General features: G+C 34.6%; 1 protein-coding gene across 1 annotated transcript in view; it reads left to right on the top strand.

Annotated features, from left to right (window-relative positions):
* LOC150088437 (calcineurin subunit B type 2) overlaps positions 1-25,558 on the top strand; it is a 145,355-nt gene extending 119,797 nt beyond the window's left edge. Inside the window, exons 4-6 of the mRNA XM_090369509.1 lie at positions 709-768; positions 8,956-9,140; positions 24,523-25,558. Coding sequence (XP_090225635.1) covers positions 709-768; positions 8,956-9,140; positions 24,523-24,570 — 293 coding nt within the window. The 3' untranslated portion in view covers positions 24,571-25,558. The remainder of the gene's footprint in view (positions 1-708; positions 769-8,955; positions 9,141-24,522) is intronic.
* The last annotated feature ends 489 nt before the right edge of the window (positions 25,559-26,047 follow it).

Below are 26,047 nucleotides of genomic sequence, written 5' to 3'. Positions count from 1 at the left end.
TCAAATTCTAATAAATTTAATTTTTAGTAAATATTTTAATTATATTTGTTTTTTCAAGTCTTTCAAAAACCAGAAGGTATACGCTATTCATCTAAAAAAAAAAAAAAATATATATATATATATATATATATATATGGCATATATATATATATATATGGCATATACCCTCCACTACAGCCCTGGTTATGCATATGCTTCTTTAGATCATTCCACACTCTTTTCTGCTTTACTTATTCTCTTAATTTTTTTTCATTTACTGAATTCATAAATTCAGAAATAATTTGAAGTGCTGCTACACAAATCCCACCTCATAACTACCTATTACATGAATATTGTGCAATGAACACTACCTAAGAATGGTATATAGAAGTTATTAACATGCGAGGCTCTTTTTTTTGATTATCAATTAAATAACCTCAGGGATCAAAATCAGTTTGACTGTTGCTGGATTATCAGTAGATGATACCTTAAAACATTACATGTTCTCTAAACATCCACATGTTTAGTGAACATGTAATATTTAAGGAAATAATAAATTAATTTATGTGGTAAATTACTTTGGTTTCTAATAATCAGCTCTGTAAATGAAAATGCAAATTTCTCTCTTAAATTAATTGAATTTTTTCAACAAATTTAAGAAAGAAAATTGAATGTACTGGACATAACAGCAATGTGTACTTTATTTTATTTATTTTTTTTTTTTTTCAGAGTTCATTCAGGGAGTATCTCAGTTCAGTGTCAAAGGCGATAAAGAATCAAAGTTGAGGTGTAAGTACCTATTAAATGAACCAGTTATAAAAAGTACTATGTAACTTTCATAATTGCACACTAATTAAATTAGTATGCAATTCTGAATTATAAATCATAGCCAGAAATATTTTTAAAATTGCATTGTTGTATTGTAATTAGTTGTAGTATGAATGTGTTGTGATATTTTTGCAATTTTTACTTTAATAATGGTTAGTATGAGGAGCATTTGAAAAATTTGTGGCCTGATTATGAAGGGTTTATTTGAGGAGTCTGGAAACTTGTTACTTTTGAACATAGTCCTTTTTGGAGTCTACACTTTGTCCATTGACTCTGCAATGTGTTTATTCCAGCTGTGAAGAAAGTTTTCTCTTGGGCCTTCAGGAATGCATCCACTGCAGAACTGTTCTCACTGTTAATAGGAAAGTTGTCAGCTGGGTTTTTTCCTTCTTTTTTTTTTCAAATTAGGAAATAAGTGAAAGTCCGCTGGTGCTAAATCTGGTAAATATTAGTAGTGGCAAATGATACAAGAAAGCAAATTTATAAAGTAGCAGAGAGAGAGAGAGACTTCTCCCCACATTACCTATCCATCGCCTCTGCTAATTTATCTTGTTCTTTGTTGAATTTATGCACACTAACAATCTCCAGAAAAACAGGTGGAAGTTTGTTCCAACAATAAAACTCCTGTTGGCCAAAGGCAAATTTCTGCCATCCTTCCTCGATTTCAATTCAATTTATGCTCCCTCACACGTATAGTCTGAGCAGGAGGAAGAATGGCATCAGCATGAGCTTGCTCGTTCCATTCAAAGACTTAAACACTTTGTAGGCCTCAAGTCTCCAGATGTTGCAATTTGCAGAACTGGTCTTTTTGGTAAGACCACCCTTTTTATTCCCTTGACTAATCTCATTTCCCTTCCCTGCCCCTGTTCTAGCAGATCTACATCCTTCCTAAAATTAGGCCTTCCAGACCTGTGTGCAGTACTCAAGATGCAGCCTAACCATTGCCGTACAATGGGATAATCACCTCCTTATCCCTGCTAGCAAAGTTCCTGTAGATTTTTGAAGTTCCATGAGCTGTTTTTATGATGCAAACTAATTGTATACGGCAGTGTTTCTGAACTTTTTCGTTACTGCAGCACACTTTTAAAGATGCTAAAATTTTGCGGCACACTACACGGTACAATCACTACTATACTCATAATATGAGTATAGTAGTGATTGTACAACTATTTGTATGAATAACTTCCCATTTGTGAATATATTATATTCACAAATGGGAAGTTATTTCTTTTGGGCATATTTAATAATACACTTATTGTGTAGTATAGGTGAACAGATCTAGTATTAGGAATCAAAACGTGTCATCACATTGACTGCCATAAGGTGCTCAGTTCAGCGCAGCATAAATAAACAAATTTTTTGTTTGAATTAATTTTTATCATAAAACTTGGATTTATTTATTTTTTTTTTATTTGAATTTTCCACAGCACACTCGTGTCACACAGGTTGAGAAACACTGGCATATGGCATTGAAACTCCATATTTCACAGAAGCGTATAAATTTATCACAGGTTCTTCAGTATTTGCAAAGCAAGTGGGACAAGATGATACAAATTATTTCCCAGACTCAGTAAAGATACTGTTGTGAAAATTATACTTTACTTGATAAAACGTCTTTCTCTTTCCTCCTTCAGAAAATGAACAGAATTCAACCTTAGAAGACCAATATGGAGCAGAGCATCAGTGTTCTGTTCCATGCAAATTCTTTCCAAAATAAGAAACTGCCCAACTCTAATGAGATAGTCATTAAAAAATAAACTTGAATTGACAATTAATGAAAAACTTAACTGTTTCTGCTAAAAAAAAGTTCAAAGTCTAGAAAATATGGTTAAAAAGGAAACATTTTTTTTAAGATAGGGAATAAATGGGGTAAATCTGCAACTCATCTACTACTATCTCAGTACAATAGTATCATCTAGCATAGAATCCAAAAGGGCGTTTTCTGCCGCTAATCAAATTATGAACCAAAATTAAATCCAGTTTAAACGCTAGCACTATTGATTGCTTATGTTTCTTAAGAGCTCACTTTATTCAGACAGGTAGTGTGGATGCTTAAACATAACTAAAATTTGCTGTATCAATACGTATATATTTTTGTTTATAGAATAACTATTTTTAATAAATTTGTCAGAATATTTATTATTGTAATAAAAGTTTTGATTTAAAACATGAATTCAGGTAATTTCTTGTTTTTTTTTTTTTCTCCCTTATTTTATTGCTCCTAATTTTCATCAATTTTCTCAAAATTTATTGAGAAAAATGTTTGTTTTTGGAATACCAGTATCATGGTTTTATAAATTAAAAATACCAAAATATTGATATTCAGATTTTGACTGGTATTGTGAGCCCTAGTGCTTGCACCTACAGGGCTGAGCTCTCAGTACCTTCCTAACTTACCCTAATTCATATTTTATGTCTGATTGAGATCTACTGTGGATCAATAGGCCAAGTAATTTGGACCCAAATTGAGCTGAAGAACAACCATTCTTCATTTGACCACCCTAGTTTCAGATTGCTGCATTCATGTTCACTGGGTAATTATGCAGTTATTTTATTCTGATCTCAGTATTTTGATATTAGTTTTGATTCTATATTCCAATGTTGCTGTTGTGTAATCACCTACTGTAGTCATCTCCTTTGTAATTTATTTACAGTGTGACAATTTTGCATTGTAAAAGAATTAAATGTAGGAAATTTTACTATTAAACACATTCGTGGTCCTTGAGGTTGTCACAGACATTCCTCTCAGATAAGCCAGACAAGCTGTACTTGCTACCTAGGAGTCTAAAACGCTGATGAAACTGATATTCGGGTGACATTCAAGTCAAGTGGACCCAATTTCGGCACAGTCTATGACAGCAAAATCCTTCGCTTGCACCTTCATGATGGTGGGACTGTTAGTAATTCTAGGTATAACCTTCATGCACAAGCACACTGTGGGTGACCACCCAGGTGTGAAAAAACGTAAGCAGGATTCGAGGTATGGCACCCACACCACATGGAAGAATGCTGCCCCTCTGTGTTACCAGGCAATACTAGGTGGTAGATGACTCTCATCAACCAGTACAATACCACCACTTTGCTTATTGGAGGCTTGAAGAGGTGGAACCCATGTTTAGTCTCCAGAGCTAAGTTCTGATCAACCCTTCCCCATCTCTTCCATCATGCAGTACGACTGAAGTTTGAGTTTATGATGAACATCATGGTGAGATCCAATCTTCCTTACATTTCAAGGTACAGCTCTAAAACGGTGTTCGCAGGCCGTCCGCTAGGTAGTACACTGAATAGAACCTATTGGTAACTGTATAAGAGGCTTCCGGATTAGTTAGTGTATAATCTTGCTACCTCTACTCTGCCAGATAGAGACTGAAGGGAGTCTGAGTAGTGTGTATGCAGAGGGCATTGTCGAGGCGACGCTATGTCAAGGATCTGGATATATTCTTACCATGTGTATGCCATATCCAAAAATTTCATTACTTCATACAGCACGTCCTCCCCACTTTTTCTTACTACTGAATACACCCATGAATTGTCAAACTAATAGAGTAAGCATATCTGCAAAAAGATCTAAACCATCCAAACACTTCCTAGTTCATTTCACAAATATATGTGGTCTCAATTCTGATCTCAACAACGTCCATTTCCACTTGCAGTCTCCAAACCCCATGTACTTTTTCTGACAGAATCTCAGTTATTGGTTGATTCAACTACTGCTCATCTCAGTTGCCAAAATTATTCGCTGTATGATTCCTTCCGACTCAAAGGTGGTACATGTGCATATGTCCGTTCCGATACTCCCTGTCAGAGACTTGTTAATTTGGAATCTCCTCTTTTCGATCTTCTCTTAAAATATCTCTACCTCATTGTTAAAAATTCATCTGTTGTCTCTACCATTCTCCCAACTCCACTAATCAGTTGGAGCTCTTTGACTTCCACTCTTTGCAACTTGACTTTCTCTAGTCCAACTTTCCTAACAGTGGGGTAATTTTCCTTAGTGATTTTAATGTTCACAACTCCAGCTGGCTTCCGTTTTCTAGTCACACTGGTCTAGATACTGAGGCTTTTGCAATTACTAATGACCTTGTACAGATTGTTCATTTATCTACCAGACAATCCTAACCATACAGCCAACACGCTTGTTCTTTTTCTCACAAAACAACCCTTCTAAGTACACGGTCAAAGTGAGTGGTCCTTTAGACACCTCAGATCACAACTTGGTGTTGTCTCTTCAATGGAGCCTTTATCTCATGGCTATACCCAACCTAGTGTCGATTGCATTACAAGAATGCAAAGTGGGATGACCTGCGAGATTTCTTTTCCGTGGTCAGATTACTGTTTCAAAACTTCTGATGTCAATTTTCGCTCAGATCGTTTCAGTGAAATTATTCTTGAAGGAATGGAATCCTTTATCCCACACTCCACTTTAAAATCTTGTCCTTTATCTAAACCTTGGTTTTCCAATAAATGTGCTAAGGCTGTTCAAGAGAAGAATGTTACATATCATAAGTGTCTTGTTTCCAATTCTTAGTTTCATTTTCTGCCTACACTAAAGCTTGAAACAATTGTAAAGCAGTTATTAATAATACCAAACTAGATTTTGAACAGGCTAAGGATAGAAAACTTGCTTCTTGCCCTAATGGTAGCCAAGCATCCTTTTATATTGCCAAAGCTATTGGCCGCAACTTTTGTCCATCTCTGCTCCCACCTCTGTCAAAACCAAATGGTTCTGTTGTCACTTCAGCCAAGAATAAAGCTGACCTGCTAGCATCCCATTTTTCTTCCAACTCACGTATTAATGATCTAGGTAAAACACCTACCATTCCTAGCACGCTCCATTCAATGCCTCCTGTGGTCTTCTGTCAAAAGGATGTCAGAAGGATTTTGACGAATCTTGATGCTAAGAAAGCTCCAGGTCCTGTGCTCCTGAACTTACTGCTGTTCTTTGGCACCTTTTTTCACTTTCTTTTTTTGAAGGTTTCCAAGCAGAAGGCTCAATTTCCTTCTGCTTGGGAATTTGCTCATATTCAGCCAGTTTCTAAAAAAGGGTGACAAATCCCTCCCATCCAATTATCGTCCTGCAATTACTTCTTTTACTCTTTCTAAAGTAATGGAGAAATCAGTTAGCCGCCAACTGTTAAACTACCTAGAAACCTTCTGTCTGATCAATGATCGCCAGCATGGATTCCATCAGTTTCGATCCCCTGGTGATATTCTGGCTTATGTTACTCATTTATGAACAAATTCAGTGGAAAAGTTTGGTGAAACAAGCAGTTGCTCTTGACATCTCAGGCTTTTGATCATGTTTGGCATAAAGGTCTTCTAAACAGGCTTCCATCTTATGGTTTGCCAACTGTTTTTTGTAATTGGTTATCCAGTTTTCTCTCTGATCACTCACTGAGTGTGATGGTAGATGGCTCTCTGTCTTCTAACTTCACCACTAATGCTGATATCCCCAAGGTTCAGTTCTTTCCCCCACTCTTTTCCTCTTGTATAGTTATGACCTTCCATCGACTGGAAATCCTATCTATAGTTTTGCAGATGATAGTACATTGCATTCCACTTTCGATTTTGAGAAAAATTGCCCTGCTCAATCACCTTCAACTTCTCAAATATCTGCTATGAATTCCTTAAATGCCGATCTCCAGGTAATTCTCCAGTGGGACAAAGACAGCTTAGTTGATTTCAATCCTTCTAAAACTCAGTCTTGCCTTATATCTCACAAAAAGGATTCTTCTGTTCCTATGCTTATCTTTGGTGAAACTCCAATTTTTAGGCAAAATTATATATCTCTTTTGGGGATTACCCTGACTTCTAATCTCTCTTGGCAAAAGCACTTCCTGAAAATTACAGTCTATAGAAGTTCAAGTCCAATGTCAACAAATATCTTCTTTTGTCTTCTCAACCGCCAACCCAAGCACGGCACTAAGTACTATAGGTTCCAATAACCTCTCGTTTGGGGTTTTCATAAAAAAAAATAATAATAATAATAAAAAATATTTACCAGTAAACTTAGTTTACTACTGAATGTATAGAATTTGAACTAAATAATGGCACTGAGAGGGAGGCAATTAGTCGGATACTCTGGTCCTGAATGTTGAGTTGGCAAGCAAACTACTGTCCCAGGTTACAGAAAAAGGATTTGGAGCAGAAAGATAGACTTGGTGAGGTTTTGTTGTAGGGGTCCATGCTTGTTTTTAATACCCCTGGAGCTAAATAATATTAGATGGAAGTCAGGAAGAAGTTTGACAGTACTGGACAGTGTAGTGACTGTAATTCTGCTAAACCAGACAACACTGTAAAACGTTTTTTTAGTGAGTGATTTCTTTTGAGGTTATGATGGGAATCATGGAGCAATCCAGTAATACTCATATTTTGAGTGTATAATTCTGAAATGGTTATTGCAATCTGAATTTTAGATAGTCCACCACACCAAACCTGTTAACTCTCTGAGGCATTCAGTGTAAAATTTTAGCACCTCTACTCTGCCAATTAGTGACAAGGGAGGGAGTCCAAATAGTGTATGCAAGAGACATTTTCAGGGAGCTGGGTGTGTTTTTTTTTTTTTTTTTTTTTTGTTGTACACCATATCTAACAATTACATTAATTCATACCTCCCCCACCTTTACTTTATCTGCTGAATGCATTGTGAATAGTAAAACTAATAGAACTTATCTGTGAAAAGACCTAAACCTCCTAAAAAAATCTTTATTCATTTTTCTCAAATATGTGGGATCATAGGTCCAATCTCAGTGATGTCCATTTCCATCTATCTGCAAAACTCCACTTGCTGGCTCTTTCTGACAGAATCCCAGTTATATCTGACAGAATCCTAGTTGTTTCTGACAGAATCTGTTGTCCTAATTATTCTCTCTCTCTCTCTCTCTCTCTCTCTCTCTCTCTCTCTCTCTCTCTCTCTCTCTCTCTCTCATTCCTTGACTCCATTAATCATCAGAACCCTTTGAATTCCCTATTCAAACTCTCTTCAATTTAATGTTCACAACACCAGCTGGTTTCAATTTTCTCCCAGCTGGTCATGATGCTGGGGCTCTTGCAATCCTAATGATCTTGCACAGCTTATTCATTTACCTACTAGAATATACCAGACAATCTTAATTACACATCTAACAACATTTTCTAACCAACAACCCTTCAAGGTACACAGTCAGTGTTACTGGGCCTATGAAACACTTCAGATCCCAAATTGGCAATGGTCTCTCTCTCGCTCTGTCTGTCATTACAGGAATGCCAAATAGTATGATCCACATGATTTAGTTTTCTCCCCCCCCCCTTTTGATTCTATTGCTGTTTTAAATCTTCTGACCCCAATGTTTCACAGAACATATATGAAATTATTCTTGTAGGGATGAAATCCTTTATGACACATTTTATTCTAAAACCTTGTTCTTTATCAGAACTTTGGTTTTGCAATAAATGTGCTAAGGCATGATAAGAGTATAGCATATTGCGCTTGGTTTTGAATCCAAATTTCCATCTTCATTTTCTGTCTACACTGAAGCTTGCAACAGATAAAACAGTAGTTTTTTTGTTAATCAATACAAATTCAAGTTTAAACAGGCTAAAAGTAGAAAACTTGCTTCTTGTCCAAATGGTGTTTTTTTTTTTTTTTTTTTTGTTAAAATTTTTTTCTTTCTTGACAAAAAATTTTTTTTAAAATTCCAATTTGATTTTTGACAGTTTTACTCTGGTTATGGGGCACTGATGTAACAGTAATAACATATTCATATTTTAAAGTATTCTTGTATAAAGTTCATTTTTTTAAAAAATTAAAAATATCACAAATTCACTTCAGTGAGCTATAAAAATTCACTTTGAGGGACCACGTGTAACCACTTTAAGCAGTGTAAACTTGCTGCTATGAGGGTTACATTCAGGTGGTTGAAGACAAAAATCTATTGCCAATAATTAAATACTTGGTGTAGAGAGTAGGCTGGATGGTATTGTCCACTAGTCTGATTAGTTTTAATACTATACATCCCTCATTATCAATAAATGTGAAACAAGGATGTAAATAAGGTACAGAGTAACAACAGAATTGTATTTAATCTGTACTTTGCCATTTCCTGAATTCGCACAGAAAAAGTGAAATCATTTGTACACTTGTTTTACGTTAAACGTTGTATTTTGCAGTTGCTTTCCGTATTTATGACATGGATAATGATGGCTATATATCTAATGGAGAGCTATTCCAAGTATTAAAGATGATGGTGGGTAATAACCTAAAAGATACGCAACTACAGCAGATTGTGGACAAGACTATTGTTTTTGCTGATAAAGATGAAGATGGTAGGATCTCTTTTGAGGAATTCTGTTCTGTAAGTATTGTTGCTTCTTCAAAACTGTTAAATCATTAAAAAGAATAACCAAAAACTATTACTACTAGTTTGTTCAGATTATAATGAGTACAATGAATAGCTATAACTTTCTTCTGTAAGTATGTAACCCATAATTCATATGTTTGGTATTTTACAGAGAATATCTCTGAAATTCTGAGAATTTTTACTTAGTGGTTATTACAGCTAGGTACTTTGTCTCAATTTTGTTAAGAAATGTCGTAAGGTGGGTGATTCAAAATAGAGGATGATTCAAAAATCTCTGTGCATCTGGGTAGTTGGACTTGGTGCACAATGGCCTAAATTGCTAGTGCACATTAAAAAATCAAAAATAAATTATTTATGCAGATAAAGACATTATGACTATCCATATGACTATTCATTTCCGATACTTGATCTTACCTAAGTAAATATGTTTTTATCACATAGGGTGATTCAAAAGGACTTTTGAATCGCCCTGTATTATATAACCTACTATGCATATTAAAATACTCTGGATAAAAATAACATTTATCAGAAGTTATTTATTGATTAGTTTTAATGTACAGGTGTTTCAGTTAAGACACCAGGGTTGCTTGCTTATTTTTAGTTTCAGGCTATCTGGACCTTTTTTGTCTTATTTGGACTGGAATATTTGAATTTAATGGAATTGGACTGATGTTACTCTTACACTGTTAATTTTAAAATCCAAATCTAAATTTTGCTGAATAAGCTGTTTCTGTTCTATACTTGCCTTTTGTGCTCATTTTTTACTTTTAACTACTGCAACATCTTTCTTCATCTTCCATCTGACAATTGTATGATCATTACCTGCCTGTAAGTCCTGTGGTGCCATCTGATTCATGAGTAATGATGATATCTAGAATATTCTGACCCCTAATATTTTCTGTGATGAGCTGGTAAAAATAATCTTGTTCATATAAAAATTGTTCCCTCTCACTTATTCCAATCAGTTGTGGACAAATTGAAATCGCCCATAAGACTTTCACACTTGCTTGCTCACCTGCATGTAGGGACCAGTCATGCTCTTCACAATTTTTTGAGTCTATAGATTACTCACACTCTCATAATACCTTTGCCTTTGCTTCCAGCTAACTCTTACTACAGTTATTATTATTATTAGCCATACGGTACAAGGAAACATGAGGCTTTTGCTGCACCAGCCAAAAAAAAAAAAAAAATCTGAATTACTCAGAGAGAGAGAGAGAGAGAGAGAGAGAGAGAGAGAGAGAGAAGAATGACTATATCCAGCTTGGGAGCCTCTGTGTGTGCCAAGCCCATACTTGCCAGATGTGAGCCCCTGGGGTTAAATTTCTGTGCTGGCAGGCATAGCTCCTGATTCAACAAAAGCTCTTTTCATGCTCAAGCTGCTTTTGCTAAGATCCATTACCACCCACCCTTTCTGTTTTCCATATCCTTCTTAAATACATTGTAGATAGAATACTGGAACTCATTCACCTCAATTTCTGAGGGCACCATGTTTGCATTAACTCTTATGTTCAGCATTATTTTTCTTAATGTGTGCAAAATGTGCATATGTGTGCATGCACACATGTGTGTACATATGATTTATGCAGAAGTCCTTGTGAAAAGGAGAGACATTTGTACATTTCCAATCTATAAGAACTTTTCCCCCTGGATTCAATGATGCCCCCATAATTATTCTAAAGGTTTGCTTACCTCTTTTGCTGCTTATTTTAATGTAATTGGATAAATGGCAGTAAGAAAATGGCTTTGAAGACTGGAAGAGAAGCTCATGTCAGCTTTTCCATTTCAGCTTACAAAAGTTGAAATTGAATCAAGTGATGCATAAACTGATGTAGAAGATATTACTTTAAAATAAAAATAAAAAAATAAATAAAAATTTAATATTTTATGATTTTTGATACTGAGTTCACTCTAATGTTGGTCAGAGTCAAAATAAGAACAAAGTAATATATAAAAGCATTTATGTACTGTGTTCACTTTTAAAAAAAAATCCAAATTCCTCAGAATCTTGCTGTGAAGAGCCTAAGGTCATCTTGGAATAAACTCTCCAGCTTAAGCTTGCAAATGTGCTGAGAAATTACCACTGCAAACTGTGTAAACAAGTTAATAAAATTTTCATAAAGATTTATGATTCCACATGCGAAGTTCTGAAACAGTGTTTCCTCTGGAACTGCCTTCATTCCTCTTCGTCTTTTCCTCTTCTTGCAGTCCTTAACCTGTACTGTCAACTTTGGAGGTCAAATTAAGCTCAGCTTTTCTGGAACTGTTATTAGTGACAGATCACAACATTCCATGATGATATTATGTATCATCATGGAATGTGTTTGTTCTCCAGAAAACATTCACCTTCACTCTGCTCCTTTTCTTTCCAAGACATCTAAGGTCTTCTGTATAATTGCCTTCTGCTACTTTTGTTTTAAGCAATGAATGTCCAGATCAAAGCCTTCAACATTACAGCATGGGCAATAATCTTAATTTTTTTTTTTAAGGATTTGTGTTTTGTGGATAAAAGGCATACCTATTGACAGTTTTTTTTTTTTTTTTTTATTATTATTATTTATTTTTATTTTCTACCAGTAACTTCTATTGTGGCATAATTTCCTTGTAGATATTCCAATCATCAGAGGTTTTAAATTTTTCACTTTCATCTGATTTTGTAGAAAGCAAAACCGTGGGACATTTAGAAACAGTAGAGAAATAGAGGTACTTGCCCTTAGCACAATTATGGGGGTGGAAGATTCAGTTTCTTTCCATAATCAAATTTATGATGGAAGATAAAGAGAAGACAAATTAATCCTTGCACTTCTGGGTCTGAATTCCTCCTTTCTGGTCTTGGGTGCCAAGCAATTCAAAATGATTTGTATAGTTAAGTGTTTATGCATGTCCATACACATGAAGAGCAATTAGTTTCTTCTTGGTTTTAAATATAGTTTTCTTTATTTAGTAATATAGCATAACTCTTTTGCACTACAAGAAGTAGCCAGAGTTCCAGAAGGGAAATCTGCCTTTCTATTTCTTATTAATAGTATTAATCAAACTAACTCAGCCACTCAGAACTTGTGGCAGTGCTCCTGTCTCACCATGATAGACTGGAAACCTGGGAATAAAAGTCATCTTCCCAGGGCCAAAAGTATTTCCACAAAACCTACAAGATCTAAGTATCTTAATGTGACCACTCGTGAGATAGATTCTAACTCATGCAGTGATAAACACCAAAAAATTAACACTGATAAAACAAGAGCTCCAATGCATATTGTATTGCACTTTACTCAAGAACCGTCCTAGGTAATCTCTTATCTTTTAAAATTTCAAGAGTACTTGGAAAATCCTCATAAGATCTCCAAAAACAAGCAAGCAACTGAGATCTGGCAACTTGTTTATTGGGATCTCAGATGAACATCAATCAGAATGGCTCCAAAAAAATCAGACCCCTTGGAGGGATTATCCATTACTATTGTTGTTGTAGTAGTAGTGACAAATAAATGAAAATGGAATGCAAGCTGATATAGCATCAGCAAAAAAAAAAAAAAAAAAACACTGCACACTTCACCCATCCATACCCTCCTTGTTAGCTCTTCCTTGAATTTATTCAAACCACTCACTTCCACACATCTGTCCTGCAACCATTCTTACCCAACTTTAATTTGTGTACCCCTCATGTGTGTAGTTTCAGCAAGAAAAAGAATGCTATCAACATTTAGCTTACTCAGTCTATTCAAAACCTTAACATCTCAATCAGATCATGTGGCAGGTGTGCCTAGTCTCTAGACACTGCAGTTTGCAGAACTGAAGCCTTCCTTGGTAAAACTACCCTTTTGTTCCCTTCACCAATCTGGTTGCCCTTCTCTGCACCCATTCCAGCAGATTTGCATCACTTTCTTAAGTGAGGCTTCCAAACCTGTATAAACTACTCAAGGTGTGGCCTAACCATGCTCTTGTACAAGGTGATAATTGCCACCTTATCCCTGTTAGCAAAGTTTCTGTATATCATTGACAAAACCCCACGAGCTGTCCTAGCAGCATGTCTGCACTGCTCAGAGAATTTCTTATATGACTGCACACCCTCAGTCTTTTTCATTTGCCACTACCCTGAGTGCAGTACCAAATAGTTAATAAGTTACTATGGGATTATTTGCTACCCATTGCAGTTCCTTGCATTTCTTAATTTCAAACTTCAGCTGTCATTTCTCAGCCCATAAACCTAATTTTCCTGGCTCTTGTTGAAGTAACTCACCTTGATCACTATCATTAACCATCCTGCCAACCTTTGTATCATCTGCAAACTTAGACATTGAGCCTGATATATCTTCATCAGTATCATTGATAAATATTGAAAACAACAATGGACCCAGCACTGAACCCTGGGGAACTTCACTGATAACATTAGTCCATGAAGAGCATTGCCCATTGATAGCCACTCTGTCTTCTTCCACTTAACTATCCCTTTATCCATAGCATTAACTTGCCCTTAATGCCATATTGCTCGCTCCGGTTTATACAGCAGTCTTTTATGTGCGACAGTATCAAAGCCTTTCTGAAATCCAAGTATATGATATCAAAATTATTTTTTGCATCTAGTTCCTTGGTCACTGCATCATAGTATCCAATGTGATTGGTTAGAGAAGATCGCCTCTTAACAAATTCATGCTGTGATGGATGTGTTTTCTGTCCTGCTACTCTAAACAACTCTGGGGGTGATAGCTGATTGAATCTCAAAAATATCTCATAAAAAGAATTGAAAAATGAATTACAAAGGGAATTGTGCATATATATTAAATGAGAATACTCTAGTCCTGACCCAGAACATAACACTAACATTTGACATTCTCAAACCTCCAGCATCCATCAGATCAGGGTATCTCAACTATCAAATAAAACTATAGATTCCTAACTCAACATGTTATTTCAAATACCAAAAATTTGACCATTCCCAAAATGTCTGTAGGAGTTTAGCCACTTGTACTCCTTGCTGTGCATGTGAATACATTTGTACAGACTGTAAAGCAGAGCAGCATAAATGCTCAGATTGTAGTCTGCTACACACTACTGCAGGGATTATCACCTCTGAAAAAACAGATTCAGTGGATTAAAGCCGAGCAACACAAATGCCATGAAGCCAAAAAATCAGTACATGCTCAAAATAATACTTGGCCTGCTTTTACTTAAGTAATTCAGAAGTCAGCACCAATAACTACTGTGCAAGGAACAAAATCAACTGATACCCAAACAGAAGTAACTATTTTCCCAAATAGATCAGTGTCAGACTGGGCTTAGTCACTTTTGGAAAGTGTACTCTTACTTAATAAAACAACTAGGATAAACAAAGCTGTTAACACATTAATCATTATTTCACATACTAATACTTATCCAAAATATTCAGAAAGCACTGCTGGTGATTAGACAAAATTGACTCAGCAGGTGTGGAAATAGAAGGAAAAGCTCACTAAGAAGATCCAGTACTCTTCCTCTTTGCAGAGGAAGAGATGGACATGGGAACACCATATTTCTCAAAAAAAAAAAAAGTCTGATTGTCAGAAGCCATCAGTCCCTTGGGCACAAACTGAGTGCTGCACTATACCTAAATAATGCCCAGTTTCCATGAATAGAATTGTGTAGAATGTTGCAGCAACCTTGATGACATTTGGGATCTTCCTCTCTGGTACAACCCAATTGCATTTTGTCTTCAAGAAACTAACTTTATGTCATAAGTTACTACATCACTTAAAAATCATGTCATCTACAGAAAACATATCTCTTCATGTGACCAGTTTTGCTCATGGAGGTGTTGCATTTCTAATCAGCTGTAGTGTTCCGTCCCTGACTGTTAATGTTACAAACAAATCTAGATGTGGCTGCTCAAATATCATGCTTTGTTCTTATTATTATCTCCTTATATCTTACTCTTAACCAAGACATCTCTTGTAGTGATTTTGGAAGTCTTATCTCAGTTATCTCCTCCCTTTTACAGTATGGGAGACATCAGTGCACATCAACCTTTATGGGATAATAAGATCCATGATAAATGGGGACATATTTTAGAAAAGTTTCTTGATAAGCTATATGTGACACACATGAATTTTGGATTACCCCCTTTTACCTGTCTTCTGGAGCCAAAGCAGCAGTCAACCTCTCCACATGCTTACTGGCTCTTTTTTTGCTGTTCTACTGGTCTGTTCGTGAAAGTCTTCTGGATAGCAATCACTACCCAATAGTCTGTCACATAGAGGCAAATTTACCAACCTGCCTGCCCTAATTATATAGTCAAATAGAACTTTGTAAAAGTTGATTGGGAAAATTACAGGCAACTAACAATTCTAGAAAAAGCAGTTGTATCAAATTTTTCAATTAATGATGCTCCAAACAAATCAAATATTACTGATCACCAAGGGGCGCCTCCGTAGCCAGGTGGGAAGGAGCAGCGGTGCGTAGCACACGCTTCTTGATTAGACCGGGGTTCGAGCCCGTCACCACCAAATACGGAAGATGCGGAAAGGTCAGGAAATGACCACCGCATCTCCCGGAGCAATATGGCCTTAGTTGCTAATGCTCCTAAAAACCAAATAACAAACAAACAAACAAACTGATCACCAAAATAGCAATACCAGGAAAGCTCACAGGTGGCCAAAATCTGGGTGAACAACAAATGCAACCAAGCCGAACGAGAAAAATTAAGCCAGGAATAACTTTCACAAGAACCCTACTGCAAATCTAGTGTAGTTTAAGAAAACCAGAGCCAGTGCCAGGCACATTTAGTGAGCAAGCAAAAGAAGATTATGGAAAAATTTTGCTTGTATGATTACCAGGTCCACTAAAACAAACCATCTGGAAAAATATTGGCAAAATGTATAATGAATATCCTCCTTTGCATCTATCACATACTGAATTGAAGTAGCAAAATGACCTTTCGCTACTTCAAGACATGGCCAAAAAGCTTGAAGCTTTTGCTCAAGCCTCTGCCATATCCTTGCATACTCACCAGCCTTCCAGAAATGAAAGTTCCATGCTGAAAAATAGACCCAAAATTTTAGCACCAGTCTCCATCAATCTTACAACTGTCCCTTCCCTTCACAATAAGCAAACTATGACTTGCTCTTGACAGTTCAGGACTAGTGCCATGGACCTGATGGAGTTTGCTATTCCATGTTAAAAGAGCTCAGTAAAGAGTCACTTCATGTTTTACTCCTATATTACAGAATTTTTACAGAAAATGCTTTCCCTGATACGAAGGGCATTAATAAAGTTTCGTCAGACACGTACTCTAAATTTAGGCACAAATAGGCATAGTAATATGAGATAGGGTAAGTGATTTCTGAACAAAATCAGCCACATAACTTACTCTGTTTCTTTTTGGAATGAGTGAGTGAGATGGTCAACAAGGTGTATAAATTAGTTATGGAAGACTCTAACATGAACATTGAACAGATAGTGTACTTATTTATTGCCCCAAATACAATAGTGACCGACAAGCTATGTTTACCTCTTTTTTCCAGGACGAACACTTCTTTCAGTATTGCTGACCTCCTGGCAGATATCCCACACGTGTCTATTTTTTTTTTCATTCAGATACAACTTTACAGCGCAGTGTGAACTTTTAACATTTATATACATAAACTGTGTTTAACATCACCATAGTTAGGTGCATCGTGGCCTTGCCGCCCTTGTGCCGTAAAACCCATAAACAAACGTACAATGAATAGATAGCCAATAAAGTGAAGATTAGCCTTGGGTCAGTATATGCCATCCTATATGAGCAGCTATGCATGACAAAGGTGTCTTGCTGGTAGATTCTGAGAATGCTGAGTGACAGTCACAAAGAAGCAAGAGGTTTGTAGCATGCTACTCTGAATGAAGAGGGTTTTTTTTTTTTTTGCCTGAATTGTTACCACTATTGAATGTTGAGTTCACTACTTTGATCCAGATTCTAAAGTTGCCACCATGCAGTGGAAAAATGATGGGCCACGTACTCCAAAAAAAATTTGAGTGCAAGCCTCAGCTGGGAAGTTTCTGTTGATGTCTTCTGGGATTGTTTGGGAGTACTGCTCACTGATTTCCTTGAAAAGGGTGAAACTGTACTATGTGGATTTATTAACCAAATTACGAGAAAACATTAAGCAGCAGTGATGAGGAATGCTGTTCCAAGGAGTGCTGTTACTGGATAACAATACCTCACGTGTGAACTGACAGCAACAACAGTGGCTAAATTGGGATTAATATTTGCTGCATCCACCTTATTCACCTGATGTGGTCCTGCCTGACTTTTATTTGTTTCGAAAATTGAAACAGCATCTTCATGGAATGCATTTTGTGGACAACAAACATGTGAAACAGGCAGTAACCGTGTGGTTTGATGAGCAAAATACAGACTTCTAAAAGAATGGGATTTTCAAGTTGAAACGCAGATGGTAAAGATGCTTAACTGTTAGTGGTGCCTACATGGAGAAATCTTAACATGTCATCCAAATTTTGTGAGTTTGGGATTACAGGAACTATGTTTGACAAAACATTTTGAATGCTCATTATATACACACCTTATTCACTTTTATCTTATTTCTGCCTCAAATCCACCTTTCTGTCCAAATTGTAATATCAACTCACAATCCAACATAGTGTAATTGACTGTCCTCTCTGTAATAGAGTATGGCAGCCAAATCCTTATTAAGGCGTAAAGCTCAAACCATCCCTACTTTGAAATGAATTTTCGACAACAGATCTAATCTTGGTGCATTTTTCACTTTGCTAAAAAAGATACAATGCTACGACAGGATTTGATGCTAAATCCTACATAATACATATATATCTGACCTTTAATGGCACCTGTTACTTTCTACCATTTTTGTCACAAAATGACACACAGTTGCTGTTGTGTCATTTTGTGACACAACAGCAACTTGTTGCCTTCAGTTGCTGTTGCTCCTGAAACTTAAAACAGCCTCCTTTCCCTTACTGCTGTGGTAATGAATTTTTATATTTAAGGTCCTGTCCTGTAGTAGATTGTAGAATAGCCCATTTTTCTTTGTGTATACTACTTTAATCATTTTGTTTTTTGGAAAATATTAGCCATTTTTTTATCATTTCTGACTCTAGAGCACATAACTTTTCAAGAAGTTTTATTCATGTAATATTGCATACTAGAGTGTACCACTTTTCTGTTGTCATTTCGTATATTTTTATTTAACTTCTTATGGTAGTACTCATACAGGACCAATGACCGATAACACTGAAAATAGCAATTGTGTTAATTACACTAGCCAACAATTTTTACCTCCGAGAACTTAAATTCTATTTTTTAACCAGATTTGTGTGTGTAGATTTCGAAAATCACCATTATAGTTTCACGTCACATCACAGTTATTAAATATAGAGGGAGTTATGTTTTATCAAAATTATGCCAATTTTGCATAATCTAGCCAGTAATGCATGACATACTGATTTATTTTAACAGATATAAGCTAAATGTCTTATTTGAGCAATCAGTTCTGGCCTCAGTTTTCTTGTGATAAACATAATCAAACTTCTACATATGGTTCTTAGCATTCAAATTCCAATGCAACAATTTACAATTTGAAGAGAACACACTTAGGTTTTTGGTGGGAATTTTTGTGGGCTGTGCCAGGGTTTTTCCAAGTATTAACTGACAGAGCTGTAACTAAGGCGGGACGAGTGGGGCACCAGCCCCAGGTGCTGCATTTTGGGCTCATTCGACCAGTTATATATTTTAAAATTGCTTCATTTTTGATTTAATTACAGTCAGACTTTTGTTTAACAAACTTCTTTATAGCAAATTTTTTGAATTCCTTTTGGTAATTACATTTAAAAGTTTCTGTAAAATGAAGAAAATTTCCATATAACGAATGGATTAAGAGACTTTCCACCTCTTGCCTTTAGGCAATTTAAGCAATTAGAAAGCGCAAATTAAGGGTTAAAGGGATTACCATTCCAAAATATAAGTGGAACGTAAGACGTATGCAGCCACCTATAAAAATTTTATTAGAAGAAATACTGCATTATCTTTGTACATGCTGCTTATGATTCCAGAAATTTTTGTTAGAGTGAAAAAAAATTATAAATTCGGGATTTATAATCACTTACGGGAAAAAAAATCGGGGAATAACAGTGTTTTACAAATTTTGAAAATAACAGAGAAACTCCAATTACGAACTACTAAAAAGTATGGCCTGTTTTGTTATGTCACATTTCTGAGCTTTTTGGTTTGTCCTCCAGAGCTAACCACTGGAGGACAAACAATTTTTCAAATATCTGTTGATATTTCAACATGATATTTGAAAAATTGTTTTATCAGTTCTGCAGGATATAAAATCTGTAATCCCTTTACAACTTCTCCAATTCGTTCATGAGTATTGTCTAATAGAATTTTATTGAAATATAGTGCTATGAATTTTTCTTACCCTGCCTGTAACAGCAGTGTCTTCGGAAAGGTCCTTCAAAGCCAGAAAAATTCAATTAAAGTAATACACCTTTATTGCATATTTTTAGTTTATGTTATAATGTTAAAAGTACTGTATTTTGCAATATTTTGTTTCTATGATTTTATGCTAGATACATAAACTATCATTTTTCTAATTTCTTTGTAGTTTATATAGAATTAAATTCTCTGTATATATAAACAAATATTTGTAAGTTTCTTTTTCTTTGATATTTTTGTTTTGTTATATTCATTATATTGTTTAAATTATTTTATTAATAAATATATGCAAATCGTAGACCTTTGCAGTATGAATTTTTATAAATTCATAGAGATTGCAAAGGCATAGAGGGGGGGGATGCAGGGGAGAATTTCCCCCAGGCACCGAGCTTCAGGGTTGCAAGCTGAAAGAATTATCTATCACAATCAGGGGCACCAGGACGATGTTTCCCCCGGCAATCGATGACCCTAGATACGCTACTGAAATATTAGCTACCTGCATATAATAATGGGGGGCGTACTTATAATCTTTCTCAGGATTGCTTAGTTCTGGCCCTGTTAACTGATCATGACATGATCTCAGGGTCGTAAATCTAAAGTTAAATGAGTTATAGAGAACATATAATTTTTTTTACACTTGTATTACAAACTTGAATTATACATATATATCTTTTTAATTTTAACATTAAACATTGGTACATCTTTTGATGTAGACGTGATAGACCATTTATGGTGATTTTCGGAATCAGCGCGTTTATTTCTTCCAGAATCACATTTTCATTGCAGAGGTATGACAAAAAATATTTTTTGTTGGCTAGTGTTATTGACTCAAAGTTATGGCCAAACCTTTCAGTACCTTCCTAAATATACAGTTTATTTGATCTGTTTTGGAAGCAAATAATTGTGTACTTGAAATAAGATATGGAAAGAATCTGTCCAATGCCATAACATTTCTATTTTTGCCTTTGCTTCATGCTAATTTTGACTACAGATTGCATATCACTCATAGGTGCATCTGCTATAGAAATTAAATATGCTTTTTGTGTTTAATTATAGTATGAAATGTGTTCTTTTATCAAGTATTATTTAGCTGTTTATTTCGTTATTTAACAAACCATTAATATATGCTCGTGTGTAAATTTGAATTTTTGCGTACCTAATATTTTTCTGAACTGAAAAATGGGAGTGTCTGTCTAATAGTTTCGTGTTTATATATTTTGCTATAATGCTTTTTTCTTTTCCCCCAATAGAATTATGGAAGTTGTTTCTTTGAGAATGCTTAAAAACATTGAAAATTTTCAAATGTTTCAGTAAAAAAAAAAATAATAATATTACTAAGTTAAAGTAAACCCTCGATTTAACGAACCTCAATTTAGCATACTTTGGAAATGAAAATGTGTGTGTGTGGAACCCAGTGATATAACTGCCTCAGTCTTATGGTATTTACCATCATTTAAAATATTTTGACAATAAAGCAGTGCACCAGGATTTTCCTCATCACCACTTTCCACAAGCCTGCTGAGCAGGCAAGACACAAGCAGGGCATGATCTGCAACTCCTGCAAGAGTACCCAAGAACTCATCAAATCTGAATACACTTTTCAGTGTCCACTGCTACTATACAATATGGTGAAATTTCAAGCCTTTCTACTCCACCTAACTGGTAAGTGCAGCAAAATACAGTACTACAAAATTGTTTATTTCACTGTACGACATATTTTCTTAGTATTCTAGAAACTTTAGAGACTATATTTCTTTTGAGTTTAACAGACAATTGAATATATAATAGACAGAACCCCCTCCCAACCATAACAAAAAAGGTAAAGTGCAGCCATTATCAACCCACTGCAGGATGGAAGCCTCCTCAACAATTCATGCTGAGGGAAATGGACCATAATCTGCCACGCTGGTCCAGTACAGGTTGGCAGTTCGACCGTATTCAGCAGTCAGGGGCTTGAACCCCGGTCTACTCAAAGAGTGTGTGTTACTTCACTCCCGCCCCTGACCACTCGGCTACAGGTTTTATTGTATTGCAATCCATTCATAAAAAATCAGGTACTGGCATACCTAAAACAATTCAAAAAAATAAATTTGATCACTTGCTAGATGACAGTTGACTGTTTTTGTTATTCCTATGAGTGTTGCTGCTGCTAGGTTAAACAAGGTTTTGAAAACCAGTATTGGTATACAAAAAAAAAAAGAGAAATTTAGATCTGTTATTTAGGTATATTTCTGAACTTGCAGATAAAACTTTAAAATATTTTTTACAGAAGAAAATAATACACTACTTATGTGGATCCATGGTATGAAGTATTATTATTTTACATTGTTTTACTCTGAATATTTTTAATTATAATATTTACTTTACATGTGGCAACATGCATTTGGTTAAATTGTCAAAAATTGCAGTACTAAAAATATTTGTTTAATTTAAATTTCTCTCCTTTAAAAATTCCTCAATTTTCAAAAGTTAAATTTTGATACAATTAGCACATTTTTTAATATGCAGTTTTGAATTGTTTATTGGGATCCTGAAGTAGATATTAGAAAAATTTAAAACTATTTCCTACCAAAAGATTTAATTCAATATACTAATTAATATTGCATTCTTGTTGAATGTTTCTGATTCAGCTTTGGGTATTTGTTATCAAAACAAAGAAAGAAAGCAGTATAAAATAACAATTAAGAAAAATGTGTGAGTGATGCACCTATGTTAATTACCTCAACTGTATCTATGAATATGTAATATAAACGCTTTTATGTATATACTGGAGTAATTATTTTCATAGAAATGGGTTAGTAGTACCTTCAATACCGAAGGTATTACTAATCCAAAGGTATAAATACAGGCAGTTCCCACTTTACAAGTTTTTTTTCCAAATATCAAGTATCAACAGAATCAAAAATATGAACATTAATTTCATTAAATAAATGCTAAACATTCATAAATACAGCATTTCAAACCATATGCATAGCTATATGCATACAATACATTACTACTGTGCGTGCATTTATTTTTTACATTTTTCACAAAAAGCATAATTCTTATGGGTATCCTCTGAAAATAAATAACAGTAGTCTTCTCTACTAGAGAAACGTTATTTATTTAAAGTAGTGCAATACCGCTATCTCATTGTAAAGGCAAGCACAATATGAGATACAGTTAAAACGATGCCCTCTACACTACTTACGTAGTTTAAATTTATGGGTTAACTATGGTGTATTTACACAGATACTATATAGCAAAATAATATTGCATTCTTGTTGACATTTCAGATATGGGCATCAAACTTGGAATATTATTTATTATATTGAGTGAGTAGGAAACCTATTTCCTAGGTGTCTTTTTATAGGAAATAGGGTTGTCTGATTTCTACTTCAGAGTTTCAATAAACTAAATTTAAAATTACATATATAAAAAAATCAATATATATGAAGCAAATGCTTAATAAATTGAGCATTCATCCTCATAGTAAAGTCTGAGCAAGAGTGCAGTAACACATACTCACTGAGTGGACTGTGGTTCAAGCCTATATTATAAACAAAAACTTTTTTTTTTTTTTTTGTAATGTCTTTCATTCAGTAAATTCTCTGATTGTCATTTTGTTCAAGTATTCTCTTATGAAACTTGTAGACAAACAGTCCTTGATCTATGTGTTACTTAATAAAAGTGAATGAACTGAGTTATCTGCTCGTTACCAATAACAGGAGCTGTTTACTTTCTCTTTAGAGGAAAAATGTTTTTGTTTCTCACCCCCCCCTCCCACTTTCATTTTCAAACTCATTTCTTAAAGTGTTATAGCAGAGATATGTTCTTTATTCGCTCTTTCGGAAGCAAATTAAAATAAAAATATTGATACAGAATGTTTAAATTGACAATAAATGTAAATGAAATACTGTTGTATAAAATATATAATACAAAAACTTTGTTTTTGTATTATAGTACAAAACTCTTGTTAAAAACCAGAAACTTCCCATGGGGGACCCATATTTTTACAGAAGGTTTTTGTATCATATTAATTTATTTAGCTCTTGTCTGAACTTTGTTGGTTTAGCCCTCTGTTTAGAGGTTCTTGCTCTAATCATCCTCTGGTAAATTTGCAGCTGTTTGGGGGGGGTTTAGCTGTTGGGATCATTTTTTTGCTTACGTTTTCTTACATAGTCATTTGATCGTATGTATAGCTTAGCTTAAGGCTAAGCTATACATACAGCACATAAGGACTCCTTAAAAATCAATAGTCAAATAGTCATTTGATTAAGTGAACAAAGATGGGGTTTTGGTGAATAATGCTTAAAGAATGGCTGCTGAGTTAGCTGCATTTGTAACAACATAGGACAGGTCTTTTGAATATGGCTTTAATCAATGTCAAATTTAATGAAACAAATTTAAGACTAATATCATAAAACAGCTTCAGCTGCTTCATGATTTTCTTCAGCTTAGTTGAAATAATGGGACTACCTTGATCCTACCCTTTTGGGGACATAATTTATTTAAAAGTAATACAATGGAATATTAGTAGTCCTGTACTTTTCTTATGACAAGGTTTTGGCGCATTATAGCCTTAGTTGCTGATGCGCCAATAAAAACTAAACCAACCAACCAACCTGTACTTTTCATTATTGCTTTAACACACTTAATTTAACTGTGAATTAAATAAACTAGGTTGATTTCCGTTGTGTTGACACTGAAACCTTTTTACTAAACTCTTAAATAATTAAAGTTAAAAATGCTGCAATAATTCTTTTCACCTCTCTTACCAAATCCCATGTAAGAGGAACCAATTATAATAAAAAAAATACCTGAGAAAAAGGTACATAATTATACAATGATGGCATAGCTACTTAAGTCATATTTTAACTATAATTTGTAATGTTGAGTCAGCCTTTATACTGATTTACTTTATTTTATAGTTCATAGAATAAATTCTCAAGGTTTTTGAATTTTATTTTTCAGGTTGTAGGAAACACAGACATTCACAAGAAGATGGTGGTGGATGTTTAATAAATTTTATTTAATCTTATTAATACTCTGGACAGTTTAACAGTGAAGAATTTTGCTTGTCTACTTTAGGCTTCATCTCCCTGATGACATGGTGAATTCCATGATCTTGATAAGCATTAGTGGAATCCTGGTGATGCAGAAATATAAATCTTCATAGAAATGATCGTTAATTTCACAATATGCATCTTTTATGTACAGGTTGCAGTTTTTTGTTTTTTCCCCCCATATATATTCTGTTTGTATTGACTGAGCACCAAAACCTAAAAATCATGTGTTATTAGCGGGACTTGCTTTAACAAACTGTCCTTGGTTATTTAAATTGATTTTGTTATCTTTTAATTGGAAGTAAATGCTTGTGGTATACTCAGAACTAAATGAAAATAAAGAGGAGGCTCCATGGGCACCTAAACTTATATTATACTTACAGTATTTGAAATACTGAACTAAGTAATTTAAGTCTTGTCTTTTTATGTGTCACTATACATATACATATGTATGTATTTGTAGTGAAAATAAGTGCATTTATTGATTTTGATGAAACAGTAACTGTTATATTCCTCACTGGTTGTGTTTAAAGTTTGTTGGAGATCTTTGTGCATGTTAATATATAAATTTTATAATTGGTAGAACATGGTGTTGATTGAAGTTCATAATTTAGTAAACTGTTATTTTTGATAGCTGTATGTTTACCATATTTTGCTTCAGATAATGTAAAAGTTAGTTTAATTAAGTATTAAATTTTACTTAAATTCTGATCACTTAAATAACCTTGATCTCTGTCCACACAAGTGGTCACATCTATGTATTTTGTTTTTTCTTGTAACATTTGTTTGACTTTCTTATTAATGTTTTGTATGATATATATTGTTTATAAAAGTTTTCTTGAAGTCTAAGTAGTATCTGGGAATGTGTGTGGGACTTTTTTTCATTATCATGGAGTTAATTTGCATTGAATCTCATTCTAAGATTTAAAAAAAAAAAAGAAAAAAAAAAAAGTTGACTTATTATGCCATGGAATTCACCGCATGTTACTTTCACTGTACATTTTCTCACATTTTCTACCGACGGTGCATCGTGTTGTTTTTGTAAAGCTGTGCACATTTTCCTCATGCTAATGTTATTTACTACTAGTCCATATTTTGCAAGATTTTTTTCAAGATAATGTGTGCAATTAACACTGTTAATTTTTTTTTAATTTGTTGTTGTTAGGTTTGTTCCAGGTTGTACATTTTCTTAATTATTGTTTTGTTAAATGTTTTCTCCCTCCTGTAGTTGTATAAAAGGTTCCTCATACTTGAACATTCCCCAGTGTTCTTAAACCTTTAAAGCTCATCATTTCATGATCCTTCAACATTACAGCATATCAGTTTGAATGTCTGACTTACCTTCTATAGCACTGTAAGCAATAAGTTACTATATACATACATCAAACAATAAGCTTCAGTGCTTTTCAATTGTATTTATATCAGTCCCAGTC

Source organism: Mastigoproctus giganteus, chromosome 3 (assembly GCF_048544385.1).
Source record: "Mastigoproctus giganteus isolate SK-2022 chromosome 3, ASM4854438v1, whole genome shotgun sequence".
Taxonomy (NCBI): domain Eukaryota; kingdom Metazoa; phylum Arthropoda; class Arachnida; order Uropygi; family Thelyphonidae; genus Mastigoproctus; species Mastigoproctus giganteus.
This window is presented reverse-complemented; position numbering and strand designations above follow the sequence as displayed.